Source organism: Lepus europaeus, chromosome 7, assembly GCF_033115175.1.
Source record: "Lepus europaeus isolate LE1 chromosome 7, mLepTim1.pri, whole genome shotgun sequence".
Taxonomy (NCBI): Eukaryota; Metazoa; Chordata; class Mammalia; order Lagomorpha; family Leporidae; genus Lepus; species Lepus europaeus.
In genome coordinates, this window is record NC_084833.1 from 100,027,825 (window position 1) to 100,050,466 (window position 22,642).

Sequence of the window (22,642 nt, forward strand, 5' to 3'; positions counted from 1 at the left end):
ACAGCCCGGGGAATACAGGCGTGACGTGGTGCTGTTTTGTAGTTAGCGCTCTCCAGCCGATTTCAGGGAAGGTTTGGGTTTTCACTGAAGGCTGGCGCTGGATCTCTCTGGGAAGGGCGGGGAGGGGCGGGGAGCCGGTCCAAACAAGGCTCGCTCCCCTCCTCCGACCAGCCCAGTGCTGGAGGAGGACGTCGGGGGCGGGCCAGCCGGCGGGGCTGCCCTCGCCGCAGTGACGTCCCAGGGGGCGGAGGGGCGCCCGCCGGACTCTGCGGTTCTCCCCGCCTCCTGCGGGTGCCCTGTCCGTCGGTCCTCGGGAGATGCCGCTGCAGTTGCGCACGCCTCCGCGGGTCCGGCCGCTGCACAGTCTTAGCGCCCGGCTGTCGGAGGGCGCACCCGAAACGGGCCATGCAGCCTGAGGCGGCGTTGCAGGCCGTGCTGCTAACCGTGCTGCTGGCGGGTCCGCGAGGCGCCCCTGGGCGCCTGCTGAGCGGTGAGTGCGCGCGCGGCGGAGGGGGCTGGTGCCTGCCGGGCGCTGCTGTCGACCAGCTTCGAAGCCGCCAAGCTTCTTCCCTGGCCCTGTGCGGTAGGGGTGGGAGCGGGCGCCCCCAGCCCCACTCCTGCATTTCGCGGAGTCCCCGGGTCCAGGGAACAATCGGCCCCCGTCTGGAAGCAGACGGTTTCCCGCGGCCGCTCAGTTCCCTGCGTATCCTGGAACCCTAAAAATCCGTCCCTCGACCAGGGTTACCCAGGTGGGTCGGAGGACACAGGCTGGGTGGGGCATGGGCAAACCTGCATCCGTGGGTGCCCCGGGGTCCACTCCACTAAGCGGGGCACGGTCGCCTGGGGACCCCCACGCGGAGCAGGCTCACCATCTGGCCCCCACATCTACCGCCTTCTCGGGGACGAAGCCACAGAGGCAAGGTAGGGACTCTGGGTGCGATGGGAACCCTCTGCTACCCCGGTTCTCTTCTGGGGTGGGGCGAGGGAGGCGCAGCTGGAACCAGCGCCTGACACGAGAGCGCTTAGAGATCCGGAAAGCAGCGGAGTTAGCGCGGCCCGAGCCCCGCTGACGCCAGGGAATGACTCTGTGTGCTTCCTTCCTTCTGTCGTGTCACTGCAGCCTCGGACTTGGACCCCAGAGGAGGTACAGTGCTCTGGTTTCTTGCCTTTTCCAGTTGTTCTGCATGTCAGAGGGAGCATCGCCATAACCTCTCTGCTTTGCGGGCTCCGACAGATGGAGAGAGGAGAGGAAGAGCCTCCTCCACTCGGGTATCCCCGCTAGCGGAGCTGAAGTTGTTTCGGGACGGGGATGGGGAACAGGGCAGCAAAAGCGAAGGGAAATGAAATTGCTTGGGCTGCATGGGCTCCGCAGTGGGTCGGGGTGGGGTGGGGGGCGGGGATGGTGGCTGACAGAGGTCTTTCCGCCTTTCCCCTTCCTGCGAGTCAGAAGACAGACGCTTCCTGAAGGCAGAGGAACCAGATGGGCCCTCGGGCCTGTTTCCAGCTCTGGTTTGTCACTCAGCCACAGACCTGGGATGTGTGGCCACGCTGGAAACTCTTACAAGGTGTTAGGCTTAGAAAAGTGGAGGCATCCGTAAATTCAGCTCCAGCTGATGTTGCCCTGGCTGCTTGGTTGCTGCTGGGCTTGGGGGCTCATTTGCCTCTCCTTTGCTGTCTGATTTGGCGCCAACTTTAAGGAATCACAGGAGCTTGGCTGGCCCAGCCTCCTCCCCAGGCAACATTCAGCCGCAGCCTCTCTGGAACACCTCCCTGGTGAAAATGTCCCCTCTTTGAGCTCTCCTGATTTGCTGCTGGACCAGTCCAGTTAGAGTTGCTCTGTTTGGCAGCAACAGCCAGAGAATGAAAGGAAAAGGGAGAAGATGCAAAACTCCTATCACTTGTTGCTCCTGGAGAAAACTGTTATAAAAGTGATGAGAGAAATAGAAAATAAAGAGCTCTCTAGGTCATCTGTAAGTCCTCTTCCCCATGTAGTGTCAACAATGCACTTAGCTGTCTGGCCTTTTGCCCTGTATTCTGGACAATACTGGGAATAATAAAAGCTGTCTGGCTCCCTACAAAGGTACAAACCAAATTAGGAAAGTTGGAATATTCCAGAAGGTGTGCGAAGAGGTTCCCACATCAAAATCCTTTCCCCTTCCCCTGTGGCATCAGTCCGCACCCACAGCCCACATTTTGGTTCTCTCCTTGCACGGGACAACTCCCCTGTTGAAAGGTGGTTTTTGCTTTGTACATTTGGACTCAGAGGCATAGGCTGTGAGTTCCTGTGGGATAGAAATGGGCATTTGTTTCTGTAATCCCAGCACCTAGCACAGCAACAGGCACAGAGTGGGCACTCAGGAAATATTAAGCCCAAGAGTAATGACACTCATATTACAGTTACAAAAAGGGCTTCAATCACCCAGACACAAGCTGGGGCAGCATGTACTGGATGACTTCTTAATCACTCTGCAGTGGAATCCCAACCATTTGTCTGGGACGGACTTTGGTTCTTGGAGTGTCAGTTAAATGAGACACATTACATGGGCTCCCAGTGCAATGTAAGCCTGGGGTTGAGTGGGGATTCAGGTGTATAATTTAGTGATACTAACATGCCTTTAGTATGGGTTCTGGCTCAGGTGATGCTGCTGATCCAAATTCCTTAATTGCTCTAAACCTCAGTTTTCTCATCTGTAACATGGAGCATAATCAGCTACATCCTGGGATTGTTATGAAGGTTAAACAAGATAAAGTACATATGTAAATATAAAATCCTTACCCTAGTTCATGGCACATAGTAAGTGTTCCACAAACAGAGCTGTTGTCAAGAGACTTCTCGAGCAGAAACCCCCGTGCATCTGATGCTCTTTGCTTCTGCTTGCTCCAGAGACTGACTGAATTCTCAGTCCTCCTGTGTAGACATGGGGTTCCAAGATAGAGCCAGACTTCAGAACGCCTCTCTTACCCGAAGGAACCACTGAACGGATACTCACTTTAAGCCACACTGTCCCTGAGACTCGCTGATGGCACGCTATTCGTGTGCTTTGAAGTGCATCCATAAATCTTTATCTACTTCTCTTTTAAGGGACAGTCAAAAATGTCTGCTTTCTCAAGAATCTGTAATGGAACAACAAAACATGGTGTCCCTACATGATGTGGGCCTCAGAGTTTAAATGACTGCCTCTTCATGCTGGAAGAGGTGCTAATTTGCTCTGGGAGCCCTAACTGACATGATAGCAGTCTACTGATGAGTAATCAGAATTCCTGCCTAGGTATAGCCTCAATCAGATGTGTGCAGGCACCCCTGCCCTGGTATACTTTGTATACACAGAAACAAGTTGGTTTCTTTTTTTCTCTAGGACAGTTGGTGTGCCGGGGAGGGACACAGAGGCCTTGTTATAAAGTCATTTACTTCCATGATGCTTCTCGAAGACTGAACTTTGAGGAAGCTAAAGAAGCCTGCAGGAGGGACAGCGGCCAGCTGGTCAGCATCGAGTCTGAAGATGAACAGAGACTGATAGAAAAGTTCATTGAAAACCTCTTGGCATCTGATGGTGATTTCTGGATTGGACTCAGGAGGCATGAAGAGAAACAAAACAACAGCACAGCCTGCCAAGACCTTTATTCTTGGACTGATGGCAGCTCATCAAAATTTAGGTAAGTGTGTGGGACCCTGACACCACTGAAAAAAGCAGCAGGCCGGATCCAGGTGCTCGATCAGTGAGGAGGAGAAGCCTCAGCCAGGCAGAGCCCTGTGAAGGTGGCAGCAGCAGAGCAGGCTCGAACCACAGCAGTGGTGGAGCAGTGAACTCAGCCCTGCTCCGGGTCCAGCAGAGGTCCCAGAGCTCTGTTCGCGTGGCACTGTTTCAACAGCCCACTGTGCTTGAATTCGGCGGTTCTGGCAGTCTGGTCTTTTGGACTAGAACCTCATTGGGTCCTTGAGGGTGAGACTTAAGATAGGACTCCAGACATAGGGAATTAGGAAAATGAGCAAGGAACCCACGCAAGATCTAAGTCTATAGATTGGCCAAGTGTGGGGACTTCAGAAAGTGTCTGTCAACCCTCCTAAACCCACAGCATCAAGACTAACTCACGTCCCAGCCTGGCATCATGACGCTGCCATCATCCGTCCGTAAAAAATGCAGTGACATGGACAAAAGTTAAATCGTGAGATGGACATAAGACTGAGAAAATGCTTGTAACAATTCTAACACAGAGTTAATAATATCTTCTTGTAATAAAGTATTTATATAAGACAACAAGACACTGAGACCCCAAAATATAAAGACAAAAGATCTGAGCACAGTTCACGTAAGAATATCTAACAATCATATGGGGAAAAAAGTCTAAACTCACTTCAATCAAAAGAATTCAGATTAAAACCTTTTTTACCTGTTGTGTTTAAGGCAGCATGTTGTATCTATTACAATCTACCCATCGTGCTGACCAAATCCATCTCTTCAAATAAGTCCTGGGAGCAGCTCCTCCAGGACCCTCATGGGCCTCTATGCCTGGGGAAAACAAAGGAAGCTTAGTACGATGACTACTTCCCACCTGTGCAGCTGACCTCCCTGCTCTCTATTCAGCCCAGGTTCCCTAACCCTCTGCTGGTGACATCAGCCTTGTGACATGGCCCATACCCTCATTTCTGAAGAGTCTAAGGCCCTAGTCACCTGTACGTCTCAGGCTAGAGTTAATGTACTTTTCTGTTGACCATTAAGTTGGACAAGTGAGTACAGCAAGAGGTACCCAGGTTACCTACTTGGGCTCATAATTTAGAACAGCAGACCTCCCTCCCTTGAGGATTAGTGCCAGTCATCTCCTGCCAAGACAGTGACTTCTCTTCTTGGAGGCTGGCCTCTGTCCACAAGGATCCCAACATATCCAAATATACCCCTAACTCATAGTTACATAAAACTCTTGCTGTATCTTCTGGTAGAAGTATTTCCCTTTGCAAACCAAAGCCTCGAATTTTCTAGAGCCCAGCATTGCAAGAATAATAAGCACAAATTCCTTAGTAGTGGTGCCAAACAGGTCTACTCCTTTTTCCTCTTCTTGGCCCCCAGAATCATGTATTCTACGCTTGGAGACATGGGACTGTATACATCATTGATGTGCATAGCGCATCATGCAGGCTAATGCCCTGGTCCTGAAAAGCAATGCCTCTAAGATGATGCTTCCACTGTTTTCAACAAGCTGTTCTATCACTCTGTCTGCTGGCAGCTTCAGGATGATGCAGTACATGATATGACTAGTCCATCCCATGACCAGGTGCCTACTCTCACCCCTTCTTTGCTATAAAGTAGTTCCCACTGTTTTATGAGATGTTATTTTGGCTCCTGTTCTGGTAGATTAAATAGCGGGTACACCTTTAGGAGAGCTGCTGACTAAGCCCCTGATCCTGGACAGGAAAATCCACACTCAGGTTGTATGCCATTCCTGTCGAAATGAATCACTGTCCCTTTCAGGGGCCCAGTGGGTGCCAGGTTGGTCTCAAGTGTGGTGCTGCCCAAGAGACTCAGCAGTGGTCTCTGCTGCTGGGAGGCTGGACATCAGCTTCAGCAGTAGTGAGATCAGCCTGGTTAGGTCAGTGGTAGTTAGATCAGTGGGAGCCAATCTGTTGTGTCTGTACATAGCCTCCATCTTGGCTGCCAGGACTGTGGTGGCTGCCAATGGGCTCACCAGCATCACCTGATGGTTAGTGTCTCTTCCAGAGTAAATGCTTCGTGGTGGGTTTTAATCCATGATAAAAAGATTGTCCTACTTTATGACCACTCCCATACATCTGTTCCCATTTATCCAAGACCTCCCAGTCCCCAATCTTTTAGTCTTTCTCTGTTTAGGATGCTCATCGGTTGCCATGCTGTTTGCCCTACCCCTGAGTGCTTATATATTCTAATCTCTGATGACTTCTCTTCCCATACAGAGAAGTTAACCAGATGAACTAGCTGTAGTGATGCAACAACCAAAGCTCTGACCTTACCACTATCTTTCAAGGCTACTTCTGAGTGGGACCTCAGTGCAGCTGCAATGCAGCTGCTGTCCATTTTGGTTTGTGTTCCCACACTTAGCTGACCTATCCACAAGCCAGGCTCAGGCTGCCTCTATTGGCCATCTATAAGGGATTCTGTCAGACAAAAATAGCTATGAGCTATGGGAGAGGCTCTGGTACAACAGTGATAGAAGTCTGCTCTACCTGCTCATACAGTGCCCTTTAGTCTTGGGTATACTTCTTCTGTATTATAATAAATAGATTCTAGGTTCACTCTTCTGAGATCAGGTATGTCTGACAGCACTAATGGGAAAGACCACCCCTGTATTCCCTAGGTCTTTAAGGATATCTCAACTTTCTGCCATTTTCCCTGGGATAAAACACTGTTTCTGATTTACTGTCTTGGTAGGGATGGGGAGAGTGTGGTTCCAGAGCCTTCTTCTTGCCTTCTCCATGTCTATAGCTCTGCCCCATTGACTAAGGAACCATGTGGAACTACACTAACCACCAAAAGTGTTTATTCAGCTCAAATATTTGGGGACTTGGGAATGAGCACTGCCTCGGTTTCACTGTGAGCTGGTCCTTAGCCAGACTTCTACTTAACACCTGGCCCCAGTATGTTCCCATTCTAATGGGTGGCTTTGATACTTCAAGCTTGAATATCAATGTCAACTTGCACCCTGTGTTTGACAGTCCTTATAATATTTGGATATTCTTCCCTTCCTCAGTGTGTTATTACTTGAGTAAATGCCCATAGGTCTCCTTGGGAGAACAGGAAGTTATTACCACATGCACTTGTCGTGGTGTTGCCGGTCCTTATTCCTGGGAACCTGGCTCACCCCTCCACCAGCAAGTTCTGGAGTAATACTGGCTCAGGTCCAGAAATCATGCACCAGGCATAATATTCCACCTGGCTATGAGAAGAACTAGCATAAAGCTATAAGGCTGCTAGGGAGGGGAACAAGGCACATCAGGGTAGTGGGCCCAATGGGGTTGGAAAATGGACTGGAGGTAGTCATGTGGTGTAGAACCCAGCACCCATCTGGGTTCCCAGCTGTCTAGGTAGTGTCCAAGGAGTGTGTACTGCAAGCTCAGCTGTTTTCCAGGAAAACACTCATTGGGTGCAACAAAGAATCTTCTTTTTGGTGGATAGCAACATAAGACCCAAGCAGAGCCATATTGTGTTGCCACCAGGAGACCTGTCTCTTGACTGTTTCTTTCTGGAGGCGGGCCTCTGAGCAGCAGTGCACAGCTCAAAGATCTGAGCTTCAGGGTAAGATCTGACCCCAGAAGGAAACAACTTAGGTAACCAGACAGACTACAAAGCCCAACCCAGTATCAACACATGGGATGGGTGCTTGCAGATTAAAATTCTCCATAGGATCCAAGGCTTTAATTTGACACCTACATATCTAACTGGATAGCAGCACCATTTAATTCTAAGAGCCACCATGTAGTAGAGCTAAGGCTGCTAATGCATCCCTTCAGAGGTAGGGAGACAAAGACCACACATCTGACAGTGGAGGCTGAGGGCTTCATCATCAGCTTTATCAAGTGGAAACAACTTAAAAACTGAAAAAGACCAAAGGTCCTCCTACTCTTATTCCCATCCCTCACCTGCTTTGCCGGCTTCTATACTTTGGAAAGTCTTGCTCAGATGCTTGCTCTTCCCACCTACTTCCCTGGACTAGGAAAGGCAGTTGTGGCTGTAGAAAAGCTGGGGAGATGGGAGCAGGCCAGGCTCTGGATGCGATCAGCCATGCCTCTTCTCAGTGCATCTGACATCTAAATAAGAAACAAAATCCAATTGGCCAAAAGTAAAAAAGAAATAAGATCTCCCAGACTAGCCCTGCTAGCTGCTTGTTCTTCTCATTACTTTGCAGCCATCATGCGGAATTCCATCCTTGCTACGAGGTTGTGGCACATGTCAGATGATGGACTGTGATGGCCATATAACAAAGCATATGGTTCTGTTTATTCCCTCCCTCTCTGTACTGTGTTCTGCAGCAGAATTGTATGTTTAAGGCTCAGTGGAATTTGAGGAGAAAACAAAGGCTTTGAAGTCTTGGGATATCCGCTACCCCAAAGTTTGGACATGGCTTGCATATGATTTAAGTGTGTCCTTAAAGTTTCATGTGTTAGAATCTTGGTCCCCAGGTTGCCCCTGTTGTTGATTCATTTCCTACAGGAACTGGTACGTGGACGAGCCTTCCTGTGGCAGCGAGGTCTGTGTGGTCATGTACCATCAGCCATCGGCACCTGCTGGCATCGGGGGTCCCTACATGTTCCAGTGGAATGATGACCGGTGCAACATGAAGAACAATTTCATTTGCAAATATTCTGATGGTAATGAATCCTCTCCCAAGTGACGTGGCTACATTCTCAACCTCCTCTCTCATTTCACAAGCAGTTACTAGTACCAAGAATTTGTTATGTGATCTCTGAGAAAGCTTCTTGCAAGTGCCAACAGTGTTAAACTTTGGGAATTCCTGAAAGGGGAAGATGTCATGACATTTCCCCATCTAGGATTATCTAGCAAAGGAAAGATTATCAGATGCTAAGAAAAGGGCTAGAAAAAAAAAAGTCTGATTTACGTGTGATAAAGCAAGACTTCTGAAAACTCCAAGAAATAAAAAGCCCTCTCCAGGCTTAAAGCCCTCTCCAAAGTCTTATTCTTTCCACATGTGAGGTTGGCTGTAGGAGCTTGGAATAAGCTAGCCGTTGCTCCTACAAGGCCAACGATCGTGTGAGATTGTTTACTGTGGCATGAAGGAGACACAACAATGACCCGCAGAAGTAGATGATAAAGTACACCAGTTTCACTGGCATTGGGCAAGACAGCAGGCACTTTGATGATCAGGTTTAAACTCCCCAGACCACCCTTGTGTATGCCTTACCAATTCCAGTTGTATTTGCTGCCAGATCTATAAGACTTTTGTATTGGCTGCAAGCCCATGGTCCTCCCTCTGCTGATGTTTCCCAGATTCTTCCATTGGAACTGACTTAGATTTAAACTTGAACTGGTTTTTGATCTGTCTCTGAAGTTTCTCACCTCCCCAAAAGACAACTGTTTGGCCCAAATTCTGCATTCTTTCCTGTTAGGAATAGAGTGACTTGTTAGTTATATCTAGTTGGGGCTAAATAACTCTGCCAGTTTAATGCTGTTTGAATTGGACTATGTACTGTAGGAAATTTTTGTTGTTAAAAGATGTTTTTCCTCTGATGAATTCTTCTCTCCAATGACCTGGCTCTCCCTGCCATATGCCACAGGCAGGGAGACTGCAAAAATCTAGACTGCTTATCAGGTACTTTTCTTAGAGCAATGAAAGCAAAGTACTTGTCACAAACTGGCTTTCTATCACTTTTATTCATTGTTACAGCACCATGATTCAAGTTTTTCCACTTATTTAACATTTCTAAATGTAAGGTTTTGAAATTTGCCTTAACATCCTTTTTATTTTTTAACCTTTGGTGCCTTTCAAAGCAGAAATGACATTGTTCAGTAATTTTGCCATTGCCTATATTAGACTAAGTCCTGGCAGGAAAAAGATGATGGCATAACCAAAAGATTCATTACGGCAACTATCTTAAAAGATATTTGCAGAGGTGTAGACAAAGGGCAAGAGATGGTCAAGTACCCAGGGACCAATCACAGTGGGAAGCTGTTAGCACCCCTTGACCTAAAGGAACAAAGTGGGGAGTGGTTTCAGAAGAACCCAGGGAAGGCTAAGGGTCTTGGAGGAGAACCCATCCAACGAGAGCTGTAACCACAGAATGCACCTCTCAAACCCTGCTGACGTAGGAAGGGGGCCTGGGGAATAGATATTGTAATCTCTCTCTCCTCCTACCCTCTGATCTCCTGCCTTTACTTCTCATTGGTCAAGTCTAATCAGAAACAAAGGACCAGTGAGTTCCAATGAAACAGGCCATAAAGATTGGCTTCCTACGGCACAGAGGAAAGAGAATGGATCCAACAGAGGAAAGTGTGCACATGGAGGGGAAAAAAGCTAATGTCTTGCCTCCATGTGGCCAGCCATCCTCAGGAAAAATCCACCTTAGCATGCCAACAAAGGCTCAGCATGACCAGACCTTACCTGCATCTCCGGCCTCAATTCTCACCACTTTTAACTCCTCCTCTCCCACATATTCCAATACCATTGCACTTAATGCAGTTCCCCAAGAGCTCTTAAATTCCTGTGCTTGGAACACCCTCACCCTTTCCCAGCCAACTTATTCTCATCCTTCAGGTTCAGGTTAAACATCACCTTCTCTCCTAACACCCAACTGCAACAGGTGACCCTGGATTGGCTCCTGGACCATGTTGATGATGATGGTAGTGGTGGTGGTGACAGTGACAATGATGATGATTTTCTATGAAGGACATTATTAGGACAATTGTCAGAACTTGAGTAAGGTTTGTGGATTACATAATATTTCTTCAATGTCAATTTCTTGATTTTTGCCATTGTACTGTGGTTTTGTAAGAGAATAGTCCCCTTCCTTTTCAAGATTCATTCATTCATTCATTTATTCATTTTAAAGGCAGAGCAAGAGAGAGACAGCGAGTGACACAGAAAGACAATCTTCCTTTTGCTGGGTGATTTCTCAAATGGCAGCAAAAGCTAGGCCTGGGTCAGGTCGGAGTCAGGAGCCTGGAAATCCATCCAGTTCTCCCATATCCTTGGTCCTCCACGTACTTGAGCCACCTTCTGCTGCCTTCCCAGGCCATTAGCAGGGAGCTGTATTTGAAGCAAAGCAGCATAGACTCAAACCAGCACTCTGGTATGGGATTCTGGCATCATGAGCATCAGCTTAACTTGCTGTGCCATAACACCAGCTCCCCCATCCCACCCCACCTTTAAACACAGAATGAAGTCTTTAGGAGTAAAGGGATACTATATCTTCAAATTATTCTCCGGGAAAAAATTGTGTATGTGTGTATATACAGACATGTGTATACACACACATGTGCTTCTGTGTGTGTGTGTGCGTACACAGAAAGACACAGAGATGGGCGAGGCACCTGGCACAGCATTTTAAGACACTGCTTGGAATGCTCCCATCCCACATCAGAGTATCTGAGTTCAAGTCCTCACTCTGCTTCCAATTCCAGCTTCCTGCTAATGCACACCCAAGGAGGCAGCAGGTGATGGCTCAAGTAGTTAGGCCCCTGCCATCCACAGGAGAAACCCAGACTGAGTTCTGGGCTCCAGGCTTTGGCCTGGCATACAGGGCTCCTAGCTGTTGTGGATATCTGGGGAGCAAACCAGTGAATGGAATCTGTGTGTATCTGTCAGTCTGTCTCTGCCTTTCAAATAAGTTGACAATTCAACGTTAAGAAATTTTTAAGGCATAGGATAAATTGATACAGAGACAAAATAATTAAGTAAATGCAATGTGGTGAAATGATAAGGTAAAGTATAAAGAGAATTATTTGAATCATTTTTGCAAATTTTCATAAATCTGAAATAATTTCAAAATAAGAAGTTAAAAAAAAAAAAACTTCCTCTGAAAAGTCTTCCAGGACCCTTCAAAACTAGGTTAGGCATTCCTGCTTGGAAGATCAGATCACCTCACACACAGTGTACCTTAACTGCCTTGTGATGAGTTTGTCCACTTCACTACCTGGTTGACATAAAGCCTGGAAACATATGTTTAACCACTTCATGGGCTACGAGATGATCACTCATGTGGTTTCCACAAGATAGCACAACATCCCATCAAGAGATTGGTGAATGGGAGTTTCTATAGCTAGATGTGAGAACATGACCACACAGAGTTAGTCACATGCTGGCCAGACTAAACCCTTGATTACTTCTGTAGTATGCAAAAGGCATAGGCATATTCAGAGAAATCAGACGTCTCACAGATACGTGTAAGGGATCAAAGAAATGCTGCACTGATGGGCCATGTTGACTGCAGTTTTGCACCATGGACTGAACTACAGGGGGATGATAATATGAGTAGATTATGCAGTTATCACTGAATATACTGTGTATTCCAATGAAATATCACAACATTAATGTTATCTAATATTCTCCTGTACTTCCAGATTTTATGGCCATCCTGTAGAATATAAACTCCTTAGAGGGCAGAGATTATTTAGTTTGCTATTGTATCTCCACTACCTCATGCAGTTATGTCTCCTTTCTATTTTAATTTTCATTTGAATTTATTTGGTTGAAATCCTAGTTCATTTACTTATTACCTGTGAGATTTGTGCAAATTACTGAATCACCCTATATTGTGATTTCCTCATATTAAAAAAAATAATAATAAGACTACCTCATGAGACTGCTATTAGGATTGATTTCATTTATGTAAAACTCTTAAAATAGTTTCCATGTAAGTGCAGTGTGCTGTTTTATTTTAATAAATGAATGGCTTTGTATTTGAGACACATAGACTTATGAGAAGATGATTAAAAGTTTCTGTCTTTTCTAAAGGAAACTTTGAATAGGATAAACCTCGCCTTAGATTTCTAAAATCTTGCCCTTAAAAAGCCTGTCCCTATGAACCCCAGAGCATCTGGTTAGCATAACAGACTCACTGCCAATATAAGAGGTGGATGCACTTTCAGTCAAAAGCAAAAACATTTCACCTTGACTTTCCTGAGATAGTCTCAGGGCTGGCCAGTAATCTACTCAGCCCCTCAACCACTTCTACTACTTGGAGATTAGTTTCCGGCTAAAACATCCCCTGCATGAACTAATAAAATGCCTGGGGTTGCTTTAAAAAAAGAATGCAGGCTGGCAGTGTAGTGGGGAAGGAATAGAGATTTTTGTTAAAACTAGGTTAGCTTTACTTTGATAGGAGTTGAAGCTGTATGATGGCACAATGGGGTTTATTATGCCAGTCTTTCTACTTTTGTGCATATATGAACATTCTCATGCTTAAAAGTTTTAAAATACTTTTTTAAAAAATATGAAAGTAAAGTTGGGGGAAAGCTAGCCTTTGTGTGAAAGTCATTCTTTTGACATACTAACCTAGTTCCTGGTATCTAGTAACAATAAATAAAGTTTATTGGATGACTGAACAAGCAAATTAGAGGACGCCATGCTGTAGCTCATTTCATTCAGATGGCATGAAAATTATATAGTTATTATTTTCATTTTTGTTTTCTTCTACTATAGAGAAACCAACAGCTCCTTCTACAAGGCCAGGAGGTAAGCCTGTCATTTGAATTATGGGTTATTTTGGGCTTTTCCATAGCTTTTCTTAATAGGTTAGAACTACATGTCCTTTAGACCATATTATTCAACAGAAAGGCCGCTAGTGTTAGGCCAGACAGTTTGGACCAGCATACGCCACACCTAGCCATGGCAACCAGTTCACTAGTCTCAATCTCTGGTATTGTCTATTTCTCTCAAAACTGAAAAGCAACTGTTGAAAGTTTAGTTTGGGATGTTACTTGTTACTACTGACAACATGAAGGGAATGATTTAATCTAATGAGACAAGAAATGAGCCAAACTGATTATTGATGATTCCAGAAGTGAGCCATTGGCTGTTCTTCTTGGCACTTCAGTGCTTTATGTTCATCAATGCCATCTGTTTATTAATTACTTTGGCCCTGATCCTCAGCAGGTAAGCAACTAAACCTCTAGGGCAGCGAATTCCACCCTTTGCTTTTTTTTTTATATATATATATAAATGGCACTGGTTGAATTGCTACTGCTTAGTGGCATCCCAATTTGAACATGATGGGACCTTGGAGAACACCTGGATTATGATGCCCTTCTATAAGTTCTTAAGTTCATGTGTCTCTCCAGGTGCAGCAACAGAGCCAGCTACGCCCATACTTCCAGAAGAAGCACAAAAAGAAGATACCAAAGAAACATTTAAAGAAAGTAAAGGTATGTACAGCACACACACCTGGGAGAAACAGATAATGAGACTCCCTTGATCACAAATAACCCATGGTTACATTCCCTACTTTGTTCTCTCCCATGGCTATTTGCAATTGGAACTATATAGGGCAACTGCGACTTTGCAAAAATCATCTGAAAAGTTAGGTTTCACCAGTGAAATAGGCAAAGGGAATTATCCCAAGACAGCTGAGATTACACGGGACAGAAAATGAAGACAGAACCAGGGAGTCAAAAGGTGGGGTGGAGAGGAGTGGGGCTGAGAGAGTAGATGTAAAGAGAAACAAGACCAGAAGGACCCAAGCCATAATACGTAACATCCATGATTAATATTCTTCTGTGAAACAGAGGAAATGGACAGAAACATTTAAAAGTGAAGATCACAAAAGATCAAAGAAAATGCAATGATAAACCAGGTGCTAATGGATCTTAAACTCACTCTTGCCCTGACTTCCAAAAGGGAATCTGGATTCTGGTCATTGGGTAACTTTTTAAAACCACTTAACTTCTCTATGCTCCAAGTTCACCATTTGCATAATGGAAGAAATATTTTCTTTACTAGCTGAGAGCATTACTGTGACTGTGAAGTGTAATAGAGTGTTAGAATACCACATTGAATTGTGACATGAGCCAGTGGAGTTAGCAGAAAGTCCATAGCTTACGGGCACAGTTCATAACAAGAATGCCCCACTTCAGGCATCAGACACAAGTTGGGGTGGGAGTGTCAGTCAACTCACACTTCTGATCAACTGGCTACAAATCCAAGGGTGCCCACTACCCCCTCCCCCCCTCGGTTTTGATCATTCACTAGAACAACTCACAGATCCCAGGAAAACATTATAGTTGTATCTACATTATGCACGATACAAATCAGGAACAGCCAGATGAAGAGACACACAGGGCTAGGTCTCCAAATGGGGAGCTTCTGTGTCCTGTCCCAATGGAATCCAGAGGCATCATCATCCTCCTGGCACACCAATGTGTTTATCAGCCAGGAAGCCCTACTGAGCTTCAATGTCCAGAGGTTTCATTTCCTTTGGAGGACTAATTGCTCATTGGCCATGTGATGGAATTCAATCTCCAAAGGCAGGCTGCTGTCACCTGGCTCCAAGCTCCTCTTCTCCTATAATTACATCATCACACATTTAGATATGACCAGCCCTCATCCTGAGACATCTTACAATAAAGACTGATATGGACTGAGAAACTCATAAGTCACCCCTACTTCCCCCCAAGTAAGTTCCAAAAACTTAGAGCCTGCCTCCCAGGAATCAGGGACAAAGGCTAGTAAAATTATTTACTGTACAGCACATACAATGTATGAAAATGCCTTGAGCAACGTAAAAAGTGCTGGGTGAATGTGGCTGGCATTTCTGCTGCTCATTGTTATTATGGTGATGTTTGTAGTTGGTTTTTGATGGTTGCCAGGTTTGCAGCCTCACAGAATTAAAAAAAAAAAAAAAAGCAATATCTGGATGGTAGAGAATCTTTGGGTCAGTGGACTCTTGCTAACTCATTACTGTGTGTCTGTTTCCCGCTAGGAATGTGCTCTTTGGAATACTCTGTTGATTATGCCTTCTAAAGCCTGTTTTGAAATATATGTACATCACACACACACAGAGAAATCATCCATTCTGACAATGCGCTTTTTTATTTCCAGAAGCTGCCTTGAATCTTGCCTATGTCCTAATCCCCAGCGTTCCCCTCCTCCTTCTCCTTGTGGTCACCACAGTTGTATGTTGGGTTTGGATCTGTAGAAGGAGGCAAGTAAAACTTTCCTTACGTAACCTTTTATGTCTTCTGCAAGCTGAGATTTGGACATTGCCCTGTTCACTGCATTAAAAGCACAGGCAGCGTTAGGACAATCACTGTTGCAGACACAAATCCTCTGATGGGCTCAGGGTATTCAGAAAGACCAAGCATTTGTACTTAGCGATGATTATACAGTAATCTTGTATTTATTCCGTGGATGTGTGGAAGGCCTTAAACAACTTGAAGGGTGAAACCGTGTTATTCACCCTTTCAGTACCCATGGGTAGACCCTCTGCAAACATTGAGTGAATGAAGGAGTAAACAGGGAGTCATATCGAAAAAGGACCATTCCAAATCATTCTAGAAACATTTGACACTAAACCACTTAATTCAAATTAGAGAGCCAAGCTCCTTTTCATTGACTTTTCTTTTAGCTGAATACATGGCTGTAGGTTGCTACAAAACAGCTATACTGTGCAGCCTAGACAACCTCTAGGTTCTCAGAGCTCTTCTCCGTTTCTTTTCGTTCCTCATCATCATAGCATGCATGGAAGAAAGCTAGAATTCCCATTTTACAGCAGGAAAACTAAGGCCCTATTTAAGAATTGCCTCTTTTTGATGACCAGTAGAGATGAATTAGTAAGATTCCAATGTATAATCTATTTCATTTAATAATAAACCTTTTTATAGAATTATTATAAGGATTCAATCAGTGAATACATGCAGTGCAGGCACTCAAAAATGTTGTAAGCGCTGAAAAAATGAGCTAAGCACTCAAAAATGTTGGCTATTATGATAATTTTTATTAGTTATTTCCTTTGAATCTAAAATTACAGTTACTAGAAGGGTGAAACCAGGTTACTCACTGTATAGTTGTAAAAATTTCAAATACATTTTCCAGCTGCTTATTCTGCAGTTGGCTCTTGATTTCCCTTCCTTACTCTAGCTCCTTACTGCAATTTGAGAATTGTGATTCTAAAGTAAAGATTTGTCCATCCCAAGTATTTTTAACCTGCTTTTGTGCCACAGTCTGCTATAGCAGTCTGGTGAAGCCTATAGACTCCTTCCAAAACTCAATATATTGATTTATTTGAGAGGCAGAGTTACAGAGAGAGAGGTCTTCTATCCACTGGTTCACTCCCCAAATGGCTGCAGCAGCTGGAGCTGGGCCGATCTGAAACCAGGAGCCAGGATCTTCTTCCAGGTCTCCCATATGGGTGTAGGGGCCCATGCACTTGGGCCATCTTCTACTGCTTTCCCAGGCCATTAGAAGGGAGCTGGATCAGAAGTGAAGCATCTGGGACTTGAACCAGCCCCTTTATGGGATGCCGGCACAACAGGCAGAGGCTTAACCTGCCTTCCAAAGTCCCAGTCCTCCAATATTTTTTAATGCATAAAATAGCATACATTTGGTTGCAAAGGACATAATTCTATTGTAATAGTTGAGAAAAATATTTACAAAAATGAGAATGCAATACAGTAATACATATTTTCTATTAATGCTTCTTCATTTAATGGTAGGTATAATTATGATTTTAAAATAGAGGGGCCAGCACTATGGCACAGTAGGTTAATCCTCCGCCTGTGGCGCCAGCATCCCATATGGGCACTGGTTCTAGTCCCAGCTGCTCCTCTTCCGATCCAGCTCTCTGCCGTGGCCTGGGAAAGCAGTAGAAGATGGCCCAAGTCCTTGGGCTACTGCACCCACATGGGAGACCGGGAGGAAGCCCTGGCTCCTGGCTTCAGATCGGCACAGCTCTGGCTGTTGCGGCCATCTGGGAAGTGAACTAATGGACGGAAGACCTTTCTCTCTGTCTCTCCCTCTCACTGTCTATAACTCTACCTCTCAAATAAATAAATAAAATCTTAAAAAAAAAAAAGAAATGGAGACAAGCATACAATATTCATACAATATTTTAAGACATCTATAGCTGTGAAGCAAAATTAAAACATCTATGATTTCTGTTGGTGATCAAGATATTATTCATTTACTCTGGTTTATTACCTCTGTTCATAATGGAAGGCTGCAATAAATTTCACTTAGAGATGAGGTTTTTTCAATTAATTTTTTTTTTGACAGGCAGAGTTAGACAGTGAGAGAGAGACAGAAAGAAAGGTCTTCCTTTTTCCGTTGGTTCACCCCCAAATGGCTGCTACGGCTGGTGCGCTGCTCCGATCCGAAGCCAGGAACAAGGTGCTTCCTCTTGGTCTCCCACAAGGGTGCAGGGCCCAAGCACTTGGGCCATCCTCCACTGCACTCCTGGGCCACAGCAGAGAGCTGGACTGGAAGAGGAGCAACCGGGACAGGATCCGGCGCCCCAACAGGGACTAGAACCCAGTGTGCCGGTGCCGCAGGCAGAAGATTAGCCTAGTGAGCTGTGGCGCTGGCCTAGAGATGAGTTTTTAAGATGTGATTGTTTGTGCATCTAGTTCCTTTGTGTTTGCTTGTTTGTTTGAAAGGCAGAAAGACAAAGAGATCTCCTATCTGCTGAATGACTCCCCACATGCCTGCAAATAGCCCCAGCTGGGCCAGGCCAAAGCCAGGATCCTAGAACTCAACCGGGGTCTCCCATGTGGATTGCAGGGACCCAAGTACTTGAGCCATCGCTGCTGCTTCCCAGGATGTGCATTAGCAGGAAGCTTGGAAGAAGAACAGAGTTGGGAATCAATCCCAGGCACTCTGATATGGGATGCACGCATCCCAAGTGGTTGCTTAACTGCTGCACCTGAAGTCCACCCCAGGCATTTAGCTCTATCCGCGGATCCTCTGAAAATTTCAGGAGCCCCAAGTTAATAACTCCTGTCCTACAGTCTGGCAGCAGTGAGTGAGAGATACACAATGCATTAGAACATAATACTTCCCTGTTTTGTTCCCGTCCCCAATGCCCTGGCCTGTATATTATACCTGTACGTATGACTGCCAGGGTCACTTCCTCCTGCCTGCACAGAAAGCACAGGGATACTCACAGTGGCCTGGTCTCAAATGTTCAGCCATGATTTTCTTTCCTCCTAGAAAACGGGAGCAGCCAGAACCTAGCACCAAGGAACACCGCACCATGTGGCCCGCTCCTCACCAGGAGAACAGCCCAGACCTAGAGGTCTACAACGTCATCAGAAAACAAAGTGAAGCCGACTTAGCTGAGACCCGGCCAGACCTGAAGAATATTTCATTCCGGGTATGTTCCGGAGAAGCCACTCCTGACGATGTGTCTTGTGACTATGACAACATGGCTGTGAACCCATCAGAAAGCGGGTTCATGACTCTGGCGAGCGTGGAGAGTGGATTTGTGACTAACGACATTTATGAGTTCTCCCCGGACAGAATGGGGAGGAGCAAGGAGTCTGGATGGGTGGAAAATGACATATACGGATATTAGGATGCATGGGGAAAAAAAAGAAAAGAACTTTCAAGAATGAGAAAGAAATAAGAAACAAAATTCTCCTTTTTTTTTTTTTTTTTTTGACAGGCAGAGTGGACAGTGAGAGAGAGACAGAGAGAAAGGTCTTCCTTTTTGCCATTGGTTCACCCTCCAATGGCCGCCGCGGTAGCGCGTTGCGGCCGGCGCACCGCGCTGATCCGATGGCAGGAGCCAGGTGCTTCTCCTGGTCTCCCATGGGGTGCAGAGCCCAAACACTTGGGCCATCCTCCACTGTACTCCCTGGCCACAGCAGAGAGCTGGCCTGGAAGAGGGGCGACCGGGACAGGATCGGTGCCCCGACCGGGACTAGAACCCGGTGTGCCGGCGCCACAAGGCGGAGGATTAGCCTGTTGAGCCACGGCGCCGGCTTTTTCTCCTATTTTCTATGAGGAAAATATTCAGAAGGTCTATGAAAATGCTCAGATCAGCATGTGATCCCCAGTAGCCCAAGTTCGGGCTGAATCCTTTACCCCAGCCTCTCACCTCGCTCAATCTTGTGAGGAAGCACCTGCCCAAAGCCCGGCACCTAGGAGAGTCTCGGTGAGTGGCAGCTGATCATCATTGTCCCTTAACTGGCAGGGATAAGTGTGTGACTTTGGGGTTTGGAAATCGCGTCTTAAAGATGCATTTTCCTTGCCCTGATCTGCAGCACACACTTTATACCAAAGAGACGAAACTACAGCATCTTTTCAAAGCCCATGTATGGTAGCCCCAGGCTGGCCTGCACAACACTGATTCTCATATCCGTTTTTTTTTTTTCTTTTTTTCTTTTTCAAAGAATAAAGTTTAAAAAAAAAAAAAAAGCAGAAAGCAGAATGTTGCTCGGTCTCTGTCTGCAGCCTGTCCTCTGCATGTGGCCTCGAGGGACCTTTATTCCTGACATCCAAACTTGGAAATATACAACTTGGAAATACTTTAGAAACTAGAAATATTCTAGGCTTACTTGTTCTCCCAGCCCTGATACTATGCATTGCTCTGTTCGTGTTTTACAGCAGCAATGACAATATTCCTAGTAATGATAATAATCCTATGTCTTGTCTGAAGAAACAGACTTTTAAAATACCTTTAGTGTCAGACCCAGAGAAAAGTTTCTTAGCCTTGCATCAATTATGTACATTTAGAAGGTCTGAAAGCCATTACTTAAATCACCAGCAACCTCTCTCTCATCTAAATAATCTTATTATTTTATTATTTTTTAATCTTATTAACTTTTGCTCATGCATCTCATTCTTCAATAACTTAGCAACTTGGCTTCACTTATGGAACACAAACTAGTCAGAGTTAACTAGGCTGGGTCAGTGCAGTACTGAATGCAGTGGAATGTAATCACTGCCCAATTCTCTGCCCTCCTGGGACAGACAACGGGGTGAGTAACAGAAACATCATTTCTGCTGGCTCAGAGAGTGTGTTCTGTGGCATGAAAACGTTTCCAGCAAAAATAGTGAACACTTAGTTGCAAGGACTGGTTCCCATTTTGTTTCAGACATCCTGGCTCTGTACTCTGTCCTTCTATCCCACAACTCTGGCCTCCCTTGCAAGCTCCATGGGTAGGAATCCTATCTGCCCCTTGGCACTGTACCTCCTGCAACCCATGACAGCATAGTAATCAGTATTTGTGGAATGGGTGAACAATGCAGCTTTCAGATTGATGGAAAACAGCCTAAATGTTCCAGCTGAAAGGTCTGCAGGACCTGTTTCACACACTCCCCTGGGTGGAGGAAGCAGTTGAGTAATCTGAGTTTGAAAAGCACTCCTACTGCTTAGAAAGGATTGCATAGTGACAAGTCAACAGAAACTGATGCATTGTGTTAGCAATTTACTTGGGCTACATTACTAAACAAAGTGAGGAGCCACTCTTAATCCATAGGAGAGTAAGATTATAAGCATAGTGGACTCTTCGATTTTCAGTCTCTTACCTTTGTCAAGAATGTGTTATGTACTCCACAACCCACAGATCCTATTCATATATGTCTGTACACAGCCAGTCTTAACCCATATTTTAGTAACTCAATTTCTTTTTTGTTCCTTAGCTATACTATCCTGAGTTTACCCAACTCCATTCCTCTCTCTAATAATTGCACTTCACATATTAAACAAATCTGCAAATAGTGTGTGCTATGGCCAAAATGAACACTGAGCATATTCATTGAGCTGGTATCCTTTAGAAATTTAGTAAGGTTGTTCATCATTTGAAAACTTAGTTCCCAAGCCTTTTTCCCACTGTGACACACATGACAGATGACATGTAAGTATGTGATAAATGTTTGGGTCTAATCACCAGGCATTTCTAAAATACCTGGTACTACACACCATGCTAGATGTGGCCCACAGGCAGATTTTAGGCGGAGGCCTGGATAAGCTGGATTGCAGGTTTTGTGTATTTGCTGACTTATAGCTGCAAGTCTCTTTGTTTGCTCATTGCTATTCATTCACTCACTTACTCAAAAAGTTTTAAGCACACCTACTTTATGTCAGGAACTACACTAGTGTCAGGCATATAATGGTAGATAAGACAGACACAGGCTCCATATCACAGAACTAAGATCCCAGTAGGGAAAAGACTGATCACAGCATGAGAGAGTAGAAGAGAACTTTAATATGCTGTTTTTTTGTTTTTGTTTTTTGTGTTTTTGTTTGTTTTTTTGTTTTTTGACAGGCAGAGTGGACAGTGAGAGAGAGAGACAGAGAGAAAGGTCTTCCTTTGCCATTGGTTCACCCTCCAATGGCCGCCGCGCTGCGGCCGGCACACCGCGCTGGTCCGAAGGCAGGAGCCAGGTGCTTCTCCTGGTCTCCCATGGGGTGCAGGGCCCAAGCACTTGGGCCATCCTCCACTTCACTCCCGGGCCATAGCAGAGAGCTGGCGTGGAAGAGGAGCAACCGGGACAGAATCAGGTGCCCCGACCGGGACTAGAACCCGGTGTGCCGGCACCGCAAGGCGGAGGATTAGCCTGTTGAGCCAAGGCGCCGGCTTCTTTTTAAAATTAGATGCAGCTCTTCCTATTCTCTCTCCCCTCTTCCTTCCCTTCTGTTCCTAACACTGGGGTCCTAAAGTCGGAGGAAGGAAGGCAGCTTCGTGCAGGGGTTGGGGAAGGTGGGACGTGTTCGCTCAGAGAGGGGTGTCAGGCCTTAGCAGGGGGAGGAGATGTCTGTGAAGGGGAGAGCTGGGGCAGGTGTGGCTGGGGTGAGTGAGGAGGGCATCAGCTCAGAGGATGGAGCAGCAGCAGCAGTGAGAGACTGGCTGCATACAGGGGGATGGGTGAAATAAATGAGCATGCTAAACCTGGGAGAGCCAGGCATCTCACTGTCAGGGAAGGCAGTGACCGACATGGAAAGGGAGAACATTGGAATGGACCCTGTGGAGTTAGACTGAAATTAGAAACATCAGTGTCACCTCCTGGTTTCCAATGAGTGTCTATACACATACCACATGCACCTGTATGCATACATTTATCCTGTTGCTGGTACTCAGTCCTTGGCTGCTAAATGCTACTCTCCACTAAAATTAACCTGGGCTCCTTGAAAACAGTTGATTCCAAGGCTGGAGCGGAGAAAATACAAGATTAGCTTGGAAGATATTTTCATGCCAGAAAGCAAGAAAGTATGCAAGCATGATGG

At 45.7% G+C, this 22,642-nt stretch overlaps 1 protein-coding gene across 2 annotated transcripts; it reads left to right on the forward strand.

Moving 5' to 3' along the window:
- Positions 1-307: 307 nt before the first annotated feature.
- Positions 308-19,794, forward strand: LAYN (layilin). 2 transcript variants are annotated; one of them, XM_062196984.1, is made up of 8 exons: positions 308-490; positions 1,121-1,144; positions 3,357-3,654; positions 8,178-8,335; positions 13,123-13,155; positions 13,761-13,844; positions 15,517-15,619; positions 18,622-19,794. In XM_062196984.1, the coding sequence occupies exons 1-8, from the start codon at positions 406-408 to the stop codon at positions 18,983-18,985; spliced, it is 1,149 nt and encodes a 382-aa protein (XP_062052968.1). In that variant the 5' UTR covers positions 308-405; the 3' UTR covers positions 18,986-19,794. The 2 variants fall into 2 exon arrangements, with proteins under 2 accessions (XP_062052968.1, XP_062052969.1); XM_062196985.1 differs by lacking the exon at positions 1,121-1,144.
- Positions 19,795-22,642: the final 2,848 nt, after the last annotated feature.

What these genes read in the sequence shown, in the direction of transcription:
- LAYN (XM_062196984.1), top strand. Translation starts at nt 406, where the DNA reads ATGCAGCCTGAGGCGGCGTTGCAGGCCGTGCTGCTAACCGTGCTGCTG. An exon ending in CCCTGGGCGCCTGCTGAGCG is followed by an intron (nt 491 to 1,120) that starts GTGAGTGCGCGC and finishes GTGTCACTGCAG; the next exon opens with CCTCGGACTTGGACCCCAGA. An exon ending in TCCTTCTACAAGGCCAGGAG is followed by an intron (nt 13,156 to 13,760) that starts GTAAGCCTGTCA and finishes GTGTCTCTCCAG; the next exon opens with GTGCAGCAACAGAGCCAGCT.